The sequence below is a fragment of the Drosophila montana genome, unplaced genomic scaffold (genome assembly GCF_035044405.1).
Source record: "Drosophila montana isolate Dmon_TW-CO22-7 unplaced genomic scaffold, ASM3504440v1 contig_1505_1, whole genome shotgun sequence".
NCBI classification, from domain to species: Eukaryota; Metazoa; Arthropoda; class Insecta; order Diptera; family Drosophilidae; genus Drosophila; species Drosophila montana.
The window spans coordinates 1,130,450-1,146,888 of NW_026996452.1; the positions used below are offsets into that span (position 1 = coordinate 1,130,450).

A 16,439-nucleotide genomic window follows, 5' to 3' on the forward strand; every position below is an offset into this window, starting at 1 on the left:
TATGTACATACATATTAGCGAACTAATACAAAAAAAGAGAGCTGCGCTGTCACTGTCATTTGTCCATTGCGTCGCTGTTGCCGCTGGCGTCTCTGTTTCTGTTTCTCAGTCTCTGGCTCAGTCGCAGTCGCAGTCGCTGCCTGCGCCTGATTGCCGTTGCCTGCCCCAGTGTTTCCGCTTTCTTTCGTTGTAATGTTACTTTTAGTTTGATGTCGGAGCCTCGACGAGCCGGTTGTAAGCGTGACTTTCGTTTAATTCTACTTTATTATTGTTGTTGTTCGCCGTCGACGTCGTCGCGCTCGACGTTGCCTCGTGTGTGATTGTGTGTGCGTGTGTGTCTGTTGGTGTTGTGTGTTTTGTCTCTGTGTGTGTTTAGTTTAAGCGAAATTGAAAGTTGTACATTTTGCTACCCCCAAAAAGTAAAGCGCTGCATACAATCGCGCGCTCATACCAACGTGTATACGCGAGTGTGAGTGTGTACCTCGCCACACCACACCAACCAAAAACCAACCCCCACCAACAATCGTAGCAACAACAACAAAAACAACAACAGCGGCAGCTACAAAAACAAATCCAGCCAAGTTAGCACCACCCACTGTAGAAAAGCGCTGCATAGTCATCGTCATCGTCATCGCCCATCGCCTGTTTCTGCTTCTCCAATTCGATCGTATTTCAATTTCTCAGGCTCGACGCAACGTTTATGTTACAGTTACAGTTCTTGTTGGTGTTGTTTAGTGCAATTTGAAAACAACCAACAAAAAAGCGAAAGTGTTACACAAGCCCCAAAATATAATAACGGGCAGTGAGCAGAAGCTCTAAAAACCAAAAGGCAGCAATTCCACACAGGCATCGCGGCTCCTGCCTGTGTGTGTGTGTGTGCGCGCGTGAGACTGCGGCCTGTGCGTGTATGCGTAAATCTCTGTTAACAACATAAAACTGTCATGATGAATTTCTCCGCATTCGGCGGCCCTTTCTCTGGCATTCATCAGTTTGCCGCTAAATTTGATGCACAAACACCGGGCGCATTTGGTACGCCGCCGGTGAACTCTGCGGCCGCTGCAGCGGGCAGCGACAATCATGTGCAGCGCTATCAGACCAATGGCAATCATTTCAATCAGAATGTGCCCAACGGTAAGTGCTTATACACACACAAGTACATACATATATAGAAGACAATTATACATATGCACATTTCTATATATACACATACATTTAAATATGCGCGCTGCATGTGTATGCGTATAAATACATATATAACATAATCACTAAAAATTTATTTTATTTTTATCGATTTATTTTCGCCTGGTGCTGTCGCCGTCGCTGCCGTTTGCGTCGCCAGCGACGTCAGCGCTGGCGTCGGCAGCTACAACATCAACAAGAGCGGCAACGATTTGCTTTTCCCTATGCCCATCCACTACAACACGCCGTTTGGGGTCTTTTGAACATGTGTAACTAGCACAACATTCATGTTTTGATTGTAAAGAAGAAGAATGTAGAGGATCAACTTTAAGAATGTCAGAAGAAAAAAACAACTGCGCATGTATAAGAGCATTAAATGTTTGCATTGGTTTTGGTTTTGCTGCGCGCAGCATACGACATATCATTGGTTAGAGCGAGAGAGCACGTAAACAACTGATCAGCCGCTTAGTGATTCGTTTGCAGTTCACAGAACTAGTTCGCATTGAAAGAAAATGCATTGAAACCATGTTGCGTTCATACGAGTGTTGCCACCTGCCAGAAAAACGGGTTTTTGTTGATATTGATGAGAAAACCAAACTTTAAAATTTCAACATGTTTTTCAAATCACGATTGATCATCGTTCATAAGTTTTGATATGGGAAATGATCATTTCTCTTATTTATTGTTACATAATGTAAGCTGTGTGAATAAACAAAATGATAAAAGAATATAAATATTTATATTATAAATATTACATTTGGTTCTTTGATAAAATGCGCACATGGTTCCTATATTCTTTTATGAACAAGGCTTTAATTGTGCATTGTATATTTATTTTTTGATATAAACTTATAGAGTTAAAAATAAATTATAAGTGGATACTACCGGGGTCTTCAGCTAGATGGTAGAACATACTTTTAGGTGATTGATTGTAAATTTTTTTATATACTAGTTTATTTTACTTTATAGAGTTTCTCTGAATTCGTTTATACTGATATTAACTAATTATTCTTAAACACAAATTCCACACGTGCGCCCCATTTCAATATATTTGTTCCCACCCTATCAAACAATTGTCCACCCCAGATCTTAAATTAAAAAGCGCAAATACCCTACTCAACACGGACGTCCTGCAATTTGTACTCCTCACTTATGCAGCGGAGCGGAGCGGATGCGGCTGTCGACATAACCGAATCTAACGATTTTTCGTTCTTGTTGCTGTTTTTTTTTCCTTCTGCTGCGCTATGTTTTGAGTCATTACCACCCACCCCCGTTTGGCACTGTGCTTGTGTGTGTGTGTGTGTGTGTGTGTGTGTGCCCGTTGCTGCTATTGCCAGTTTTTCTCGCTCTCGTTGTTGTTGCTGTTGTTGTTGTTGTTGTTGCTTAGCTTCGCTTGAAAATGCAATGAACTCAAATAACTTTTGAATTTGCTGCATTTTACTTTGTATAGCCCCGGGGGTGGGTTTTACTGTCGTTAGCTACTCAGCACACACACACACACACACACACACTCAATTAAACGGGGGAGTTTGAGTATGTGTATGTGTGCGTGCGCAGTTTTCAACCCCAACCCCTGTTTGTGGAAAGGCAGCGTCGCTGCCTTTTTAATTGCACTGACTTCCTTTTAGCCAAGCTGCAACTCTTTGTGGCAGGGTGACTGCCAGCCCAACCCCTAAACGCAAACGCATTGTACATAAGCAGTCAGAGTTCTACCGAATCATTCAGACAGAGCTCAAATCAACTAATCATCCAACTGAGCAACTAAACTCCGTTCTAGCTTATAATTCTTGTTATTTAATCGAGGCCCAACTTAGTTTAGCAACATCCCAACTTGCTTTTGTTCGATCATCTTTGGTCACTTGAGCTCCAAACCGTTTGTTCATTAAAGCGCCTAATCCTTGAGTGGTTCATTTGCAATCGTTGAGTGGTTCATTTGTGTTCCAATTCGTTCAGTCGTTCTTTGGAGTCTCCAATCGTTCAGTCATTAGATCGAGTTACAGTATTCATCTGATATTTATTTGTGGCCCAACATAGTTTAGCAACATCCCAACATTCGTTCATCTTCGGTCACTTGAGTTCCAAACCATTTGTTCATTATATTCTCTAATCGTTCAGTGGTTCATTTGCATCCAAAATCATTCAGTGGTTCCAATTTGGGTTTCAATCCGTTCACTCGAGGTTCATTTGAGGCCCAACATAGTTCAGTCGTTCATTTAAGTTCTTTCCGAATACGCTACCAATATTTTTCAATAGTTCATCTTAGATCCGTCATGGTTAGTTCATTGTAATGAACTATTTCCGCGAATTGAACTAGAAGCTGCAGAGCTGCGATTAGTCGGCCTCGAAGCGTTTACCTATCTACAAAACCCAGCTCAAACCAGCTTTGATAGGCTCACATCACGTCTTTTATCAATTGTAATTAGTTGCATTCACTTGCATTATTAGTTGCCCAGTCCGCAAATAGTTCATAATTAATTTGTACACGCTGGAAAATGCAGCACGTTAAAGAACCAGAACCAGAACCAGAACTCGAACCCAAACTCGAACTCGAACTCGCACCCGATACCAACTGCCATTTGCCACTGTTTTGTATAGTTCATTGATCCCAGCTTTTCAGCTCTACGCATTACATTTCCAGTTTAGCGTTTTATTTTATTTCATTTCATTTTGGTTTTTCACATTTTTTTTTTTTACCTGCAACAACAGGAAAATGTGTCTATGCATGTGTCAGGGTTGTGCATGAGTGTGTGTGAGTGTGTGAGTGTGGGTTGCTCTTTTATCTATCAACGTGTGTGTGTGTGCGTGTGTGCGTGCGTGTGTGTGTGTGGTTGCAGCTAGCCCATGCAGGTAGAGCGATGGTTACCCCCGCTGCATGCCGCTCCCTGCTCAGTCGAGCTACCGCATTTTCTTGTCGCTTATTAGCTGGCTTATCAACAACAACAAAAAAAGTCCCAGAGTCCAGTTTTGTTTTTGGGAGATAGTTATAGCATGCGATAGCGTGTCTCGCATTATAAATCACATTCGTATGAACTGAGATATCGACTGGCAACAGATTCGGACTCTTGTAGATGGCCAACGAATCGTTTTGGATAGCCATTTTTGAATTATCTATTATCTAGATTAAATGAGATGCGAGTAAATGGAAAACCTCGATAGGAAGAACTTACGTATATCTAGTTGCCGTGTTTATTATTTATTTTTATTTAATCTGAGTAATGTTTACCAAAAATAATATAAATATGGCCAGGTTTAGGTCTTTGATGTTTATAAAAATAAAAATGAACAGTTTTGGGATCATGTTACTTTACATTAACTGCAATCAAAACAAAATATTGACTTTTGATTGGTCGTAGATAATGAAAACAAAATACATATAAATCATTTTAATTAATATCGGTTACATGTCCGTTTCATAGGATATAAATATTAAGAGATCTCTTAACGGAATAAAGTTCTACTGTCATCTTATATTTGTCCGTTTCCTATTATATTAAGGAAATATTTTTCAGGCTTTTTCATTTCGATTCAGATTAGGAAGACATTTTTTTTGTTATAGATAAAACATCTTGAAACGCTTTATAATAAAAATGACACAATTTCAAAGTTTTTATCCAAGGAAATAAATATATTTGAATTTTCGAGATTGCGTTAATTTTTGTCAGCAAAAAATATAATATCGTCATACCATTTATTTATTCCTTAGCAAAAAATAATTTTTATAATTTTGTTTATTTATATCAGTTTAAGACATGAGCTCCCATCAAAAAATCGTTCCAACTTTTCTTTTCCTGGCTGTATTACAGCATGGAAGCTACGTACCCTTAACTTTCTTTCAAGTTCAAGCACCTGGGGTAAATATTTGTTTATTTTTGTTGTGTGCAATTTACATAATTTATCAAGTCCTGGGGGCAACTCTTTAAGTAGATATCAAAATTTCAACGTCAACACAAGACAAATAAGCAAAATCCAAAAAAAAAAAAAAAGGAAAAGAAAACAACAAAAAAACGTAAATAAAAGGTACAATATTTGTGGCTCATTGATTTTTCCGTTTAAACGATGACGAAGCATCGGGGAGGGCAAGGATGAGTAAAGAAATAAAAAACACTGAGAGAGTGAGACCGGGAGAGTGGGAGAGCGCCCGCTAGGGGTTGGGGTGCTTAACATTAGCCATGTGCTTAGCTTAGCCTTGCATTTAATCATAATATGATCTGTATATTAACACGATCCGAGTGGCGAATCGGGAATACTATATGCCATGCAGATGACCAGCCTGGCGTATGTACATATGTGATAATATTGCGGTTTGTCGAGAGGGTCGTTTTGGCGCGCCCAACCCCCCCATAAATTATTTGCACTCATGTACATATTTCTATGTGTACATAACAGACTGTGTGTGTGTGTGTGTGTGTGCGTGAGGGAGTGTGAGTGCGAGCGTGTGTGCTGGCTGGGTTTACACCCCCACGAAGCGAACAGCGCCTGACGCTATGCAACACTAAAAATGCGCGTGCTTATAAGTCTGTCAGACTAGGTGTAGATATAAGTAAATACAGTGAAATCCCACTTGAGCGGACACGTACGTCTAATAATATACATTCGTTAATGCTTTAAATATCCATATATATGTTAATGATAATCATAAAAGAATGTTTACAACTTTTAATATATTGTAAAAAAAAAGCTAAACTTTGGAGCAAAAAATCCCACATTTCGAACAATTTTGAACCTGTACAACAAATTAGGACAAATGACAGTAAAATTCAAAAGTTGGGGAAAAACATTGGAAAAACTTTGATGCCATAAAGAGATGTCCGTTAATAGAGCCTTCACTGCATATACATATGTGTATGTGTCTGTGTGTGTGTGTGTGCATTTATGTACAGTTGATATATGAGCGCATTGGGCGTGCATGTAATTGAGTTAGACACCCCTCCCTTCCTGCTAATTTGCCCTTAAGCCCTTCGAAAAAAGCAGGCAAGTGTAAAACAATAAAGCCAAATAAAGCTTTTTCCTATCATATGGCAGCTTTAAGGCTTAAAGCTGATTCTGGCAACTCTATTGTGGTTGGATTGGTTTATTGTTGTTGTTGCTGTCGCTGATGACTCAAACTCTGGCGACTGGCGCCGCGTCGCGCTACACACGCCCAAACCACGAGCAGCGGACGTTAAAACCCCCAACTCTAATAGGGGTTGCAGTCTTTGCTAACCTCGCTCGCTCTCTCACTCTCTCTTCTACTCTATGTACATATCTGTACATGTATTTTTATATTTATATATATTTCTGTTGCGCGCGCGCTCTCTCTCACTCTCTCTCTCTCTCACCGCTTTCACTGTGTATGCCGGCACTATAAACACACTTAAAAGTAGGCATGCAGAGCGTAGCGCCATGTTTTTCCATAACGTTCCCCAAACCCAGCGAATTCCTTTCCATTTTGTTCCACTTTGGCTGTGCCACTCAAACCTAAGCCAGCCGCCATATTGTGGTATTGGAGAGCGTGCGCCCAACAAACACACTCTCTCACACACATAAACTCTCACACACACACACAGGCGCGCGCGCTCATTCTCTCACTCTCTCTACACACACGCTCATTTGAAGTTGGGCGCGCTCTCACTCTCGCTTGGCCGTGTTTCAGTTTTCACCGACTTTAACTCGTTGCTAGGCAGCAGCAACAACAACATTCTGCCGTTTCTCTTACTCATCCGTTCTTGTGCTCGTCCTGCCGCTGCCGCTGCTGCTGGTCGTTGTCGACGTTGTCGTGTGGCCCATGTGAAAGTGAAGTGAAAAGTGAAATGTTACAACGAGAATGCCGGGTACGTTGATGGAAAATGGAGCGCGTGTTTTCAGCTTTGTTGTCGTCGGTGGCTCGACGTAGTCCATTGCTCGTTTCCACACAGGCTTAGCCCAGTATTTCCGTGCGTCTGTCAATTCTGCTCCTCTTCTGTCTGACATTTCGTATACCCGTTCCATGTTCCGTTTCGTTTTTGTTTTGTCAACTTGTGTGTGTTATTTTTTTGTTGTTTCTTGTTTGTCATTTTTATGGGCAGTTGGTTTTTTCTGTCACTTTTCGTTGTCTACTTTTTGGGGCCTGCCGCTTACTCTGTGCACTCAGTTGATTCACTTGATTAATTACGGCTACATAAGTCTTGCATTTGTCTAACTGCTTTCATTGTTTATCTATCAACTTTAGTAAACGAAGGGGAGGGGGGGGGGGGGTGAAGGGCAATTTAATTGCTCGGATAATATTTGATTATCTCGGCCTTTATTTTTTTTTTCTCGTTTGTCCCCGGATGGTGAAGGGGTGGAGGAAAGTCCTCGTCGCTGTGTGTCGAGATTTTTGGGACTTATATGTAAATCGATTTTTCGTGCGTAAGCATTAGGCTCATCCTCTACTTTTTGACTAGTTTCTCAAGAAAACTTTACTCCAGACAACGTATAACAATTATTAGTTTGTTTCTTCTTTAAAAAGTGTCGTGGAATTTTTGGAAAATATTTATGGCTAGACAAGATTTTTTTCAATGTTTGTTCTGCTCTAAGGCCTAACTATGTTTCAATAATTTGTCTAAATTTAAAATCTCAAAATTTTTAGAAAACTTTTGCAATGATTGGAAATGAAACGTACACATTATACCATTTCAAGCATGTTTCGAAAACTTTTCAACACTGACTACAAATCGTTCGATAGGTTTATGTGTAAAGTTTTTAATTTTTACTTTCGAATGTTTAAATAAAATTTCGATGGCTCGTGCAGGCTCATGTTTTTGTTCTGCCTTTGTTAAATTACTCAATTAATCATAATTACTGTATTTAATTAAATAAAATGTTGCTTTTAGGCATACACTGGTTCCTGAAATAATTTCATTTACGAGTCTGTTTCCGAAAGATGTCTTTTGGTGCCTTTTACGGTTCGCTGGTCAATTGTTTCAGCTTAATCCTCCATGCGGACTACTTTCCTTTATTAGATCTCATTAGCCTGTTTGCTTTATTTACCCACGCAGGGCAATCTTTCTCTCTCTCTCTCTCTCTCTCTCTCTGTCTCTCTCTCACTCTCTCTCTGTTCCCCTCTCCCCACGGACACATCCGTCTGCACACATATGACCTGCCTAATTGAGGTTAGCGCATTAAATTCGTTTACCCCAAAAGTGTGCTAGAGTATATTATGCGACTGTGGCAACGCTCGCAGTGGGCATTAAAGCATAAGAAATATGTTAAATTATAATGCAAGGTCACAAGTTAATTTATTCGAGGGACTGAACGGCAGTTGCCACGCATACACAGACACACACACACAGACTCACACGCACTCACTCAGGCACAATCACATAGTCGTACACCCACATGTACATACATATATGTTATGCTTTTAAATGTTTCGGCTCTTCTTTTTATTATTATTAAATTTGTAACCTTTTTTGTTGCTGCATACTCTGCTGCATACCCCGCTGCATACCATGCTGCATACCTTGCGTCTGCTGTTGCTCTTGTCTTCCTCTCTCCCATCCAGTATGTACATAATCATTTCATCAGGAAAAAGGAAGCAAATACAAAGAAAAATACTAACAAAAAACCGGGCCAATTGGCAACAGCCAGAAAATATTTATTAATAAAAACGAGCGCCCGGCAAAATTCTGTCGTAAAAGGCAATGCCGAAAAATACGCGTACACACACACACACACACGCTGTGGGGTATGTATGTGTGTGTGTGTGTAGCATACATTTGAGGCGCATCGGTAGGGCCGGCATTTTCAATTTTAATTTCCTTTTTCCTATGTATGCGTGGCTTGCACGTGTGCTCTCTCGCTCAGTGCGCTTGTATGAGTGTGTGTGTGTGGGTGCAAAATTTGGCCTTGGCAGACGGCAGCGCGACGACAGGCAAGCAGGCAGGGGCAGGCGGGCGAACAGGCAGGCAGGCAGACATGCCCACAGCTGCCTAAAAGTAACGGCAGCAACAACAACAACCTACGCATGTCAGCCGTCAGCAGCCAGTGTTGCCAACTACTAACAAAGTGTAGCAGCCTACAAAGGCACACATACATACAGGCAGTAGCTTCATGTATATGTATAAGAACACACACACGAAGAATAAATCGTGCGGCACTGGGACATTGTCAGGCGTCGTGCATAAAACGAACAGCCGCCCGCTTTTAGCCGGCACCCGATCCTCGTTCGTCGTGTGCGTGCATGTGTTCGTTTGTGTGTGTGTGTGTCGCCGTCGCCGCTGCCAGCTGTAGCTGCTGCTACTGCTGCTGTAGCTCAGTCAGACGCAGGTCCCAGTCAGTTGTAGTTAGTCGTTGTGCGCTGGAGCTCGCTTGCGGCGGCCTCGAATTAAACAAATTTTAACACAAGCTAAACACATAAAATATACAATATATATTTAATAAAATTGATAGAAAATATATAAAACTTAAAATATCTATAAAGTAACCACATAAGGCTGTGATTCTAGCGCAATTTCGAGCATGTGTAAATATGACCTAACCTCACAAAAAATGTGTCTTTTTCTTTTACTTTATCAACTGCTAATGTTTCTCTCCCTCTCACTCTTCTATTTTTACAGTTTCGGCGGCCAATAATATGCAATATGGTCAAAATATATCCATACCATACTCGCAGCCGCAGAGTGATCTAAACTTTCTGAATGCGGCCGCTGCAGCGGATCATAAGGGTAAAATCCATCCAAAAATTGAACGTGACCGGGAAGAAGGTGAGTCGGCGACGCAAGCGGCAGGGGTTTGTATTTGCGGGTGGAGGGAGGGGGCGAGGGAGGGAAAAGGCTATATTTTCTTTGTTTTTCCTTTTATTTTTTTTTTGGGTCTCGGCTTTTTATTTTTTTTTTTTGGCCAGCTATCTGTTATATGGCATGTAATTTCAAGGACGCGCATTATTCTTCGTGCGCGCCGCCCCTGCCCCGCTGCCCCGCACTCGGTCCGCTTCGGCTCAAATGTTATTTATATAAAAAAAAAAATGAAGGAAAATGTTGCGCCCTGTCTGGATTACGATTTTGTAGCATACTTTTTGGAGCGGCCAACAACTTTTATCTCCCAGCAATTTATGAACCCTCTGTGCTTGAGTGTATGTGTGTGTGTGTGTGTGTGTATTTCCTATTAACAAGTTTTCAAAATTTCTGTTTACTTGTCGAGCACAAAAACTTTTCCACACACACGCACACACACATATATATATTTTCCACGTAGGCGTATTAACTTTAAAAGAACAGCCTGAAAACTTGAGCCTTTGCCCCAGGGAAGCAGCAGGGAAAGGGGGGAAGCGGCTGCTGCAAAGAGAGTGGGTTAGGGATGCGGCATGTCATGTGTCCTTGGCGGCAGTAACTGTAGGTGGTCTGCTAAGCCGGGAGGGCGGTGTGGAGGGGGCAGCCTGGGATTTTCAAGAAAATAGAATTGAGCCTATTCACACAGACGCACACACGGGTTGTCTGGGTGTGTGGGTGTGTGTGCGTTGCCAAGCCAAAGCTTTTTGTTGTTGGGGTAGGTTTTTTTTTCTGCCTTTGCTTTTCTTACATCAAGAAAATTATCCAGGAAGCTATTAGATAATGCATGAACTGAAGGAGCTGAGCTGGGCGTGGACATATATTTAGTAACGGTGCGTCCAAGGGGGAGGGGGTGGGGGGGGGGATGTTGGGCTGGGAATTGGGATTTGTGTCCTGGGTGTGTCCATCAGCATCATCATCAAAAGCAGAGCGAACACAAGAAAGTACGGTTAACAAAGATTAGATACCCTTTTAGATAACTATCTTCGGATCTTATCTAAACACGATTTACAGGCGATTGTCTTAATTATCTTAGGATCTTAGCTTTACAACTGAGCGAGATCCTTAAGATAATTGTACATAGGGACAGTCTATATAGACCCGCCTATCAATGCTGATCAAGAATTATGTCTTTTGGGAACAGACTTGTCTGTTGCACTAGTGATAGTACCCCACGCCCCGGCTAGACATAGAGTACATTTAATACTCACATCTCTTTCCATCCTCTTTCGCAGTGCTCAATCAGCAAATCTTACAGAATGTCAATCAATCGTGGCAAACGCTGGCCAATACGGCCAACACGGTCGACTACTCATCGCATTTGCTATCCGCAACACTGCCAATCTCCATACAGCACTTCCTCAAGTATTCGGAAACAATAAAGAAGGAGTCCACGGGCGATGTCCTCAAGAATGGCACCAATTTGGCCAGTTTGGCGCTGGGGGGCGTCGCACTAACGCCCAGCAATAATGGCGCCAATGGCGGTGGCCATCACAATGGCGGTCTGGTGGGCATGGATCATGGCGGCCACATGACCAGCATGACGGATGCGAATGGCTCGGCGCTGGCCAATGGCGGTGCCAGCAACGGGGTCAATGGCAATGCGAATGGTGCGGTTAGTAATGGTGCCGCCGTCTCGAGCACCGCGGCGGTGGGCACCACAAATGCCGCAGGGGGCACCACCACCACCGGCAAGAAGACCAAAAAGAAGAAACCGCCAAAGGAGAAGAAGCCACGTCCCAAGCCCGGCGAAATACGTGAAACGAAAGCGTTGGACGGCTCCACGCTCTACTGTTGCCCCGAATGCCAGATGGCCTATCCGGATCGCAGCCTGATCGAGCAGCATGTCATCTCGCATGCCGTCGAGCGGCGCTTTGTCTGCGATATCTGCAATGCGGCGCTAAAGCGCAAGGATCACTTGACCAGGCACAAGTTATCCCACATACCGGACAGGCCGCATGTGTGCAATGTGAGTGGCGGTCTGATTCGTCGCATTAATACCAAAAATTTAATCAATTCTCTATCTCTCAACAGATCTGCATGAAGTCCTTCAAGCGCAAGGAGCAGCTCACCTTGCACATTGTCATACACTCGGGTGAGAAGAAGCACGTCTGCATTGAGTGCGGCAAAGGTGAGAATATAAATCGAAGAGTCCGCAAGTACTAGTTAATATATTCCTCTTTGTGCGCCATCCTTAAACGTTTTGTGGTCTTGTGCTCACAGAAAGCAAGAAAGTTTGCTTTCTTTAAAGCAAGGTGTTTCGGTCTCTCTTTCGCTCTCTTTCTTCCTCTCTCTCTCCCTCTCTCACTCGCACTCACTTTCTCCCTCTATCTCTCCCTCTCTTGCTCTCTTACTCGCCCTCTTTCGCTCTCTACCTCGTCCTTTCTCTCACTCGCTCTCTCTCTCGCCCTCGCTCTCTCTCCTTATTTCGCAAATTTCTTTTTATTCAATTTTGCATAAAAACTGTTTTTATTCCTTCATGCTTTGTTTTCTGTTCTTTATCGCACACACTTACCTATCCTCTCCCTTTGTGCTTTGTGCTTCATCCTTAAACATTTGCACAATTCGTTAGAGATATCGTGGCTTGAATATGGAATAACTTTTGATAGTCTCTACCATTCTGAATTATTTTCTAATACTAATATATACTTTCTTTTAATTCAGGTTTCTATCGCAAGGATCACTTGCGCAAACACACGCGTTCGCATATTGCGCGTCGCGTCAAGTCGGAGGTCTCAGCCCAGAATGTGAATGGCAGCGCCGGGAACAATGCGCAGAATAATGCGCTACACGGTTCCTGAGGTTCGTACAAGGACTTTTGGTAAATTCACAAATACATTTCATGCCCCAAAAGGCGGCTAAGTTGTTGCCACGCAAATTGCAGCCGCAAATTGTGCATTTTTTTTGGCAAAAGCTGAGCTGCTTTTGAAATGTGTTTGGAGTTTACCGAAGGTCCTGCTGAGCGTCACCCAAATCCAATAACCCTCTCAACAACAAAAAGAAAGAAACAAACAAAAAGTTATACTACAGAATGCAAGTATTAGTTGAATTTTGTTTTAAGACACTTTCAGTTCTTTAGCTTTGGTTCTTTCAGTTCAAGTTTTCGCACAAAAACAGTTAAGCAAAGTTTAGCAATTTAATGTACAAAAAACAAAACAAAACAAAACAAAACAAAACAAAAATGGTGGAAAAGGGAAGCGAAAAGAATTTCGAGTTGGAATTTTAAAATTAAAATATGCGCATAGTTGGCTTTCATTTCTTTATGAGGATCTGTGATCTTTGCTGCATAAACTAAAAAAAAAAAAAATAAACAAAAAACAAAGCTTTTAATTGTAAGCGAATAATTTTTAATGGAATACAAATTTATGTGCAATTTTCATTGAACACCATTTTCATTTGAATTTTCTTTTTGTTTTTGTTTTTCGTTTTTTTCGCAACAACTTAAATAAATGTACTTAGAATAAGTTTTGAAAAATTACAAAAAACAAATTCATTTGATGCGCATATTAATTAAGTCAAATTGTAACGGTATATATGTATATATATATACATAAATATATATTTCTAGTCTTATACTTTATTTCAACACTTACGAGAGAAGAAGAAAAATGTCATGTATTTTTAAGAATTTTTAAACTTAATGTTCAAAGTGAAGCAAACACTAAACAGTCGAATGCAATACAAGCTTGCATCTTTGCAGGCCCAACTTCCAATCGTCGTTTAAATCAAACTAACTATCCATTCAAGAAAATCAGACAGATTACAATACACCAATTAAAAACATACAAGTATACTCTATAGCTATAGCCAACCTACCATGCTTACCAAAAGAATAAAAACAAAAACAAAAACATAACTATAAAATACAATACCACAAATATATATACACACCATATATAATCGATCCAAAAAAAAAAAGAAAAAAAAGATACCGCTCTAAAAATATAAAAAACAGAAAACAGCTAACCAAAAACAATAACTGCAAAAAAAAACTCAATAAAAGAATATTTTTTATATAAATACAAAAGAAGAGAAAACCAACTTATACCAAAAAAATGAAAAAAGTTGAAGAAAATGAAAAACAAAATGGATAAAGTATATGAATGAAAGGCATAAAACAATAACCGAAATAAAGTGCAAACACTTCGTGCAAGTGAAAACGTAATTAACTGTTCAAATACATAGCATTTTTTGAGAATAACGAGATTAATGTAAAGATCTAAACAATACCAATATACATTTTATCATATGTGGTAACAGCATATTTACATATAGTTATACGGAATGCTTCAAACTAATATACATTGAAAACAAAAACAAAACAAAAACAAAACAAAAAAAAAAACAAAAAAGTATCTAAAACCAAATAGTTGTAATGCGGTGTTTCGGTTTTTCTTTCTTTTCACATTCAATTCTATCTATTTTCCTGAAATCAACCACGAAAATGTGCCTTGGGCAACAAGTTGTTCGAAAATCGTAATGGGTATAAGACAGTTCTCTTATATTGTGAATGCAATTGGAATCTGATGCACGGCTCTCAACCAGTGCTGCCAACTGCCGCTACAAAAAAGTAGCTATAAATAGCTATAAAAAGGTCTAGCTGAATTAGCTTACTGATTTGGCTACAAAATAGCTAAATTGTCACTAATGCGCTCTTATACGCATTTCGAAGAGTTTTTCAAAGACCAAATTACACGCATTCAACTTGTTGCTCATCGCAGCATTTGATTATAATTCCCAGTATTTTGTTAAGCATATGTATTTTGGCTACTTTTTATTTTTTGCATACCCAATTGATGTAGTGTCATATTTTGTGTAGTTATCAATGTACTAACTATTTCACATATATGTATAATGTATATGCTAATTATGTTCCAGGCATATTCATATATATATTATTATTATATTATAATGTGTACGTGATTGAAGATTGTGCAGCAGCTTAAGGGGAAATGGGAAATTCTCGTTGGGGATTTTCTGTTTAGTGGCTTTGTGCGTTGCTTTGAGTACAGAAAATAAATTCAAATACTTGCAGTAAAGTACAAATACTAATTACAAATACAAACAGAAACGCAAAACAAGCAGAAGCAACCACAACAAGCCACACAAAAGGCAAATAAGCCAACAAAATGTATTAGCCAAAAGTTACATATAAACAAATAGCCAGACAAAAACCGAAAACAAATCAAGTTTAAGTACAGTTACTACTTTATAGTATATAGCACATTTTTGGCTAAGATTTACGTAGTTTGCCTCCCATTACACAAATGTGTCAATCTCATATAGACAAGAACTAACCGTCGAGTCGCAGAGCCCATAAACAAATAAGCAACCTTCGAAGCCCACGCAAACTTATCTAATTCGCAATTGTTTTGGTTCCGTTTTTGCATACTCTTATAAATCACATATAAGACATTATAAAACAATAAGTTTATAAACTTCAACAAAAAAAAAATTGCAATAAATGACAAACAAAGGAAATTAAATCACTCAGGGATGAAGCCTCCAAACAAAAAAAAAAAAAAAAAGTAAACTAAAAACAAAAAATATAAAGTAAAAATGCAATATTTTAAATGAAACTAAATACAAAACAAAAAAAAAAACGAAACTAAAGCTAAAAAGATACATTTTAAAGTTAAATATTTTAGTGTAAAGCAAAAACAAAAGAAAGAAAAAATTCAAAAATTCATTAGAAATTTGCACAAATTTTTGGCATTTCATAAAGAAAACTAAAAGAGCATAAAACAGCAAAGAAAACGTAAACAAAACGAACTTATAAACAAAACATATTTTTCCAAATATTAATAAAAAAAAAAAAGAAAACTAAATTGGTTTAGCGAAGGTATAAAAGGCAGTAAAAAACAAAATGATTTAAATTATTAAAAAAACACACACACACACACACACACACACACACACACATAGACACACAAATACACAAAGTCCGTGCAACTCTTAGTGAATTTAAATGAAATGTATTACAATTTACATATTTACAAACTAACGGAACGAGAATGTGGAATATGAGCGGAAGTGTGCGGCCAAAGATGAGGTTATAATTGTAGTTAGAAGTACAGTAAAGCAGGCAGGCAGGCAGGCAAATTATATTATGTAAACCTTTTTATATATACCCTAACAAAAAGAAAACAGAAACAGAAACAGAAAATAAAAGTATCTGTATTGTACTGTATTTACGTTTAGTGTCGGCAGCAACTGTATTGAAAATGAAAACAAAAACAAAAACAAAAACAAATGATGAGAAGTGAGGAAATGAAATGAGAAAGTTAATTGAAAAAGCTTAATACATTTTAAGGTTAGGTTTTCTGCGAAAGGACTGAAGTTAAGGCAACGTAGCGTTTAAAAACAAAATGGCGAGTGTTATGGACAAGGATGTGGACGACGAGAATAAAAGAAAATTTTAAACAGAAAAAATGTGCGCGCGCGGTTTGGAGGCGAAATTGGTTTAAGGTTAGACATACTTTCGAGCTAAAAGTA

The 16,439-nt window shown here is 39.5% G+C and overlaps 1 protein-coding gene across 2 annotated transcripts; it reads left to right on the top strand.

Moving 5' to 3' along the window:
* The first annotated feature begins 195 nt into the window (after nt 1–195).
* On the top strand, nt 196–15,832 carry l(3)neo38 (lethal (3) neo38). Of its 2 annotated transcripts, none has more exons than XM_064692212.1 (5): nt 196–1,131; nt 9,735–9,881; nt 11,180–11,913; nt 11,979–12,075; nt 12,609–15,832. In XM_064692212.1, the coding sequence occupies exons 1-5, from the start codon at nt 942–944 to the stop codon at nt 12,743–12,745; spliced, it is 1,305 nt and encodes a 434-aa protein (XP_064548282.1). In that variant the 5' UTR covers nt 196–941; the 3' UTR covers nt 12,746–15,832. The 2 variants fall into 2 exon arrangements, with proteins under 2 accessions (XP_064548282.1, XP_064548289.1); XM_064692219.1 differs by lacking the exon at nt 196–1,131 and adding an exon at nt 9,496–9,640.
* The last annotated feature ends 607 nt before the right edge of the window (nt 15,833–16,439 follow it).